General features: G+C 38.2%; 1 protein-coding gene across 1 annotated transcript in view; it reads right to left on the minus strand.

Annotated features, from left to right (window-relative positions):
• The window catches only part of PCGF6 (polycomb group ring finger 6), a 32,237-nt gene that overhangs the window by 23,812 nt on the left and 2,514 nt on the right, over nucleotides 1-5,911 (minus strand). The window contains exons 2-5 of the mRNA XM_009328434.1: nucleotides 4,510-4,606; nucleotides 3,856-3,911; nucleotides 3,004-3,063; nucleotides 2,289-2,397 (exon numbers count right to left, since the gene is read on the minus strand). Coding sequence (XP_009326709.1) covers nucleotides 2,289-2,397; nucleotides 3,004-3,063; nucleotides 3,856-3,911; nucleotides 4,510-4,606 — 322 coding nt within the window. The remainder of the gene's footprint in view (nucleotides 1-2,288; nucleotides 2,398-3,003; nucleotides 3,064-3,855; nucleotides 3,912-4,509; nucleotides 4,607-5,911) is intronic.

Below are 5,911 nucleotides of genomic sequence, written 5' to 3' on the forward strand. Positions count from 1 at the left end.
GGAGGGCGGGCACGGCTAGTAACCAGGAGACTTTCACAGTGGAGGCCTAAACCAAAGTACTTTCACTACAATGAGTTCAAACTGTATCTAATCCTGCAGTCAAGGCAACCTAAGGAAGCTTTCCTATAGAGTCACCAAGTGTTCCAACCTGAAAGGGACATCCTTGGAACTAAAGTCTAATTCCCGTTTTTGAAGTCATTTTACTGTGAAGTTACCACTGAGCAAGACGCAGGGCTGTTGGTATAAAAGCATGCTCCTATGCCCCTTCACTCCATACGCTCCCTCTGCCACCTGCCGGGCCAGCACAGCAGTGGCCGGTACCCATCACGGGTCCCAGAATGAGCATCCTTCAAACTCCTACCTAGATGCTAACCTAATGAGATCCAGCCACAGCCGAGGCAATAAAATAACTGCATATTTTCCTAACATTCCTAACCCAACATAAATGTAGGGTAAATAGCATTATATTTACTCTTTTCTACTGAGTAAATTTTAGTCAAGGAATTTTACCTTAAGTCTGTATTTATCCATTTAATGATGGTTTACCCAATGGGGTAAAAAGCATGCCTGAGCACCAGGTCGCTGGGACCCTGTACTAATTACATCACATGTTTTATACCACATTCATTAAAGGGAAAAAAGCCTTTTAAGTACAATTAAAAACTATATTTAAATTAAGTTTCAAGTGTACAATACACTATATAATGCCTTTGCTTTCCTTTCCTGTTCAACACATAGCTCTTGGCTTTACTTATGACAAACCTGCTCTTAATGCAAAAGCATTAATTTCCTCGGTCTCATTTCTTCAACACACGAATGTATTTCCATACCATCCTACCCAGCAGAATGGCAGTATAATACCTTGTTTAAAAAGAGGAACCTGAGACAGACTGTGTTGAAAGGTAACCAAGAACTGCAAGTGCCCAATTTGGGACAGCCAAGATTGGGTTGGTCTGCAGAACACTTGATACTACAGTTTTAGTCATGACTCCCACTGCTTTCAGCTGTGCTTGTGAGCATTCAGCACTTCTGCAAGTCAGGCATAAAGAAAATGAATGCTGAAATTATGTCAGGTATGTGGATTCACAAGGACATTCTATAGCACAGTCAGGCATTGCTCCCTAGAGGTTTAGCTCTAAGACCTTCTCTTTTCTTCCTGCAGTCCCACTCCTCATACATTTAAAGAAATTAAGATGCCATATGATGGGCAACACAAAAATAAAGCCAACAAAACAAAAAAACACACACCACTACCTACCTGACCAAAATTTACCCATGGAGGAAATTTGTTCTGTACTCTGAATAAAGTGAGACACAGTGGAGACACTGGACATAACATATAAAAAGACTAGGGCATGATGTCTACAACGAGTGAGGTTGAATCAAGATGGTATGCTTTGCTGCTAGAATTTCCCAATTTCTGAGGGCTTGATTTTACATAATTTGTGTAAGTTTGCTATGATTACGTATTGGAGTTCTCTGAACATTTTGTTCAAAGTCAGGCCAAAAGCAAGCACGATCTGGGTAGAGGGGCAAGAGTTATACAAGACTCAAGCCCCCCCCCCCCCCCCCCCCCAACTGAGGTTCTGCACTGTGTGGTGCTAGCAGAGTAGTTACAGCTTTCAATCCTTTCTCAATTACCCTCTCCCAATCACTAACATATAAATCTGCATATACAATTTCTCTCTCTTGTGTTCCTGAAAACAACTCAAGCGTTTGGGCTAGATTCCCCCCCACAATCCATGGCTAAAGGTGACTCCTGATACAAAAACTTCAGCATAATTCATTAAAGTCCGGGAAACTGTCAGGCAAACTTAATAGTAGACCACATTATTACCCGCCACCTACAACATTTAGAGGAACACTACTCTTGCTGCCCAGGTTGTGGCTGCAGTCCCCAAGTTACATGAGCAAGTCCTGACATACTCAGCATTAACGATACTGCCACCTACAGGGACTGAGGAAGTGTAAGAGACAGGTATTTCATCATTCAGTTTACTGAGACTACACTACTTGTTAAAAATAAAATAAACACATGCAAGTTTTAATACTACACTTTTTAGGAAGCTATTTTCATAGGAAGACACCTTACGCATTTAATTATGTGCATCATCTAGCTATGCATAGTTGGCTGCCACTATTGCACTGTAAGTTAAAACCAGCTCCCCATTGCTATTTGAGATGGAGGAAATGCACATTCAATGAAAACAAAGAGCCAGTAATGGTTCAACACACACAAGCAGCACCCTCACATCAGCCACTTGGTCTTAGATTTGCCCACAACTCACCCAATGAACTCCAGAAGTATGGAGATGTCAAGTTCTGGTGGGATCCGGAACACAGAGCCCAGAACTTTTCGAGGTCTTCCTCTGCTCACTGGAACTGGCTGTGGGACAGCTAAAATATTCAAATAGCCAAAATGCAAACATGACTTGAAATAAAAGTAGCATAAGACACTAACATGCGCCAAGCAAAACAGATGAGCTCATAAGGAGAAAGAGCCCATGCAATTCATCCTATTTTTTTTACGACTAAATCAGCTTTTTACATTTCATGCTGTGTATCTGAACCAGCATTTTATTAGCTTTCAGCGTGGCACCTCTCCAAAGAGCTGTTTGTTTCATAGTAATACGAAAAATAATTAGAATAATCCCTCATTTGTCAACAGACTTTTAAGTTCTTATTTTTACTCCTTTGTAACGTCTATTATTTAGTAAGGGCCAGAAAATAAAATTTTATATATACTTCCTGGTTGTAGGCAAAATATAATCTGTTTCAAAAAAATCCAACCACGATCTCAGTTTAAGTGCCGCCAGATCCATCTTCTGTTTTTGTAATTTGAGAACTGTGACAAATCACAGTTATCAGACAACCAAGAATTCCATACTTCCAATACTACATATCTTATTCAGTTGAGAACTAATATTTCAAGGAAAGTCCTTAAGAATAAAAGGTATAGTAAATATTTCCTTAACAGTGTCCTTTAAAGTGATTACAGCTCACCTGGTTTGGGCACTTCTAATCCTCTTTCTTTATAGAAGTCATGCATTTGTTTTTTCTCTCCTGAAAAAAACCCACAATACAGAACAGACTGGAATGTTATTTCAGATGCTGAGAATATCCATACAGTTTCAAATGGGCAGAACAGTAAGAACTTTCCAAGTTCCTACAGACTTTCACCATCACTAGCATTCCATACGAGGCTGGGGCACTTAGGATACCCAAACTACGAGTTTGTCAGTAAAAACTGGAAAGAAATCAGAGAAAATGGCCATAAATCATACTGAAATAGCTGCAAAACCTAGTATCCTTCTGGCTTTCATGACTATTTTTATACCGTCTATAGTCCGTATATATCCACTAGATGTGTCTATTTCACCCAGTCCACCCAGGTGGACTGTGCAGATTCATTGGTTCCCCAAGTTCAAGGTAAATGACATGTGACAGTGAACACACCTAAAATCAGAAAAATATATGTGTCAGTGAGGAAAAAATAAAAGCATTTGAGAGAATCAGTCTTAGCAGCTTTTTTTCAACTGAGGCAAGTGAACTTTTAGATTGGAATTATATTTTCTGTACTTACACAAAAATATGAGGCATGACTATGAAATATTATCTGGATGTTTATCTGGATACAGTGACACCTGTGTTTCATGAGATAGGGTACATACCGCTACCCATAATAGCATTTAGCAGCCAGAAAGATGCCAGTTGGCACAGCTAATCCATTAAGATTTATAACCAAACATTACAAAACTATTTTAAAGAGCCCAGAGTAGAAACGGGGCTTTGAATTACTCTGTTCTCTGTTCAGTCTTTTCAATCTCTAGATAGTAATAAAATATAGGGACTTACTTTCCTCCAAATTGACAACTAATTTATAGACGATGTCTTGCAGTTGCCGGTCCAGTCTATTAAAGAAAAAAAAAATGAAAGCATCTTTGGTGCAATGCAGAATGGTTTTCATTAAATTGTAACAGAGATGCCAAATACACCGTTGAAATATGATGTACATAAAGAGAAGGGTGACAGAGCAGCAACTCCGTTATCTGCCTAAATTTGTATCCTGACAGCAGAGCTCCAACAGACGAAGCCATGTAAAGTTAAAAGCACCACCCTTCAAGAATTCATGAACAGTTCGAGAAACTAAAACTCAATTGTCAGAGTTAGTAAGTATACCACACCAACAAAGCCTTGTCTAAAAGGAAATCAAAGCAAATAGTTAAGATCTCATATCACCTGTAACACTGAGCAAATGCATAAAAATACCCAAGGTGGGGGGTAAGAAACCCTAGAAAGGGATACAAACTAGATAAAAATACTCAATTTCTTGTTTTGTCTTCACTATTGAGATGAAGTTTACATAAACAAAGAATACAATGCATTTCTTGTAACTGTTCCTTCATTTGAAGCAGGAAAGCACTACAAGTCTGTAAAACAAAGCATTTAAAAGCAAGCAGCGAAACTTGAAAAAAAATTATACCTATAAAAATGACATGAACTTATTACCTGATATTATAAAGGGGCTGTGTCTGATGTACAACGATGTTGCATTTTGGACATCTGTTGCTATAATAGAAGTGTCTCACTATGCAGCTTTTACAAACTGTAATGAAAGAAAAGAAACCCCATAAAAGCCCCATGTCCATTATACAATACTATCTGTTTAAGCAAGAGGAGCAATTACACCCAGACTGCTCAAATAAAATTTGTCAGAAACAAAATGAAGCAAGTTTTTCAACTTTAAAACTCAAGTAAACAGCAGCTCTCTGGTACAGGGTACAATACTCTTGAATATTCAATTAGGATTATTATTCCTATGAAAAATCCTAATCCAACTGATGCAACAGTAGGTGTTCAATGTTGTAATTCTGTTACCCAGAACAAGCGTAGAGCTAAGACAACAGAATACTGACTGCTGCAGACAAAAGGTTTGCTGAAAAGCACCCTACAAGCAGTTTCAGTAGAAAAACCAAGGTAAGAAATTATAATTCTGCCCTTTTCATTGTATTTTACATGTACTTTAAAAATTTGGAAGGAAAGCTAATGAGTGGAAATATCTAGAATAAACAACTTACTATTGAATCAGCTCTGTATCAGCCTGAACATATCAAACTTTTCCACAACATTTACCAGGAAACTTCTAAGAGATCACCACAGTTGCACATGCAACATTATGCTGTCCTCTGTCCTTACTAACAGCTGTGCATTTTCCTAAATTACAACCTGCACTGAATATTACATGGTATAGATCAAGCTAGTAAGCAGTGCCCCATTAAAAAAAAAAAGAGAGAGAAAAAAAAAAAGACATTTCCCTCTATATAGTGTTAGCAGCTGGAAGGACTAGGAAGTTGAGATTCTTGGATTCAGGTGGGAATGTGGGTGTGGCTGAAAGAGTCAGCTTCACAGAAAGGGTTTTATTAGCTTTGAGAGAAAATCGTGCTGTTAGCAATGGAAAACGGTTAACGTAACACAAGGATTGAGGGGAAAAATAACAAGACAAGAACATTGAAACCAGTTTTTTATTATCCATCTATTTCTATTTGTCGGGCTATAGACTAACTGTTCCACGGGTGCATGTAACTCCTGTATCTGAACTGGTATTTCTACACAGCCGCTTACTGAGTTTTGTGAACTTACAAGTTCATATCAGCAACAGTTTAGGAAACTCTCTAGTCCTTTATGAGTAGAGCCACTCGACTTTCTTTTCTCAGTTATATACTCAAATTCCTAGAGCCTACTTAAAAAAAAAGAAGTATGTAGAACTTACAAGTTCATATCAGCAACAGTTTAGGAAACTCTCTAGTCCTTTATGAGTAGAGCCACTCGACTTTCTTTTCTCAGTTATATACTCAAATTCCTAGAGCCTACTTAAAAAAAAAGAAGTATGTAGTAGCTCTGTTTTTTTTTT

This window comes from Pygoscelis adeliae, unplaced genomic scaffold (genome assembly GCF_000699105.1).
Source record: "Pygoscelis adeliae isolate BGI_AS28 unplaced genomic scaffold, ASM69910v1 Scaffold317, whole genome shotgun sequence".
NCBI lineage: Eukaryota > Metazoa > Chordata > Aves > Sphenisciformes > Spheniscidae > Pygoscelis > Pygoscelis adeliae.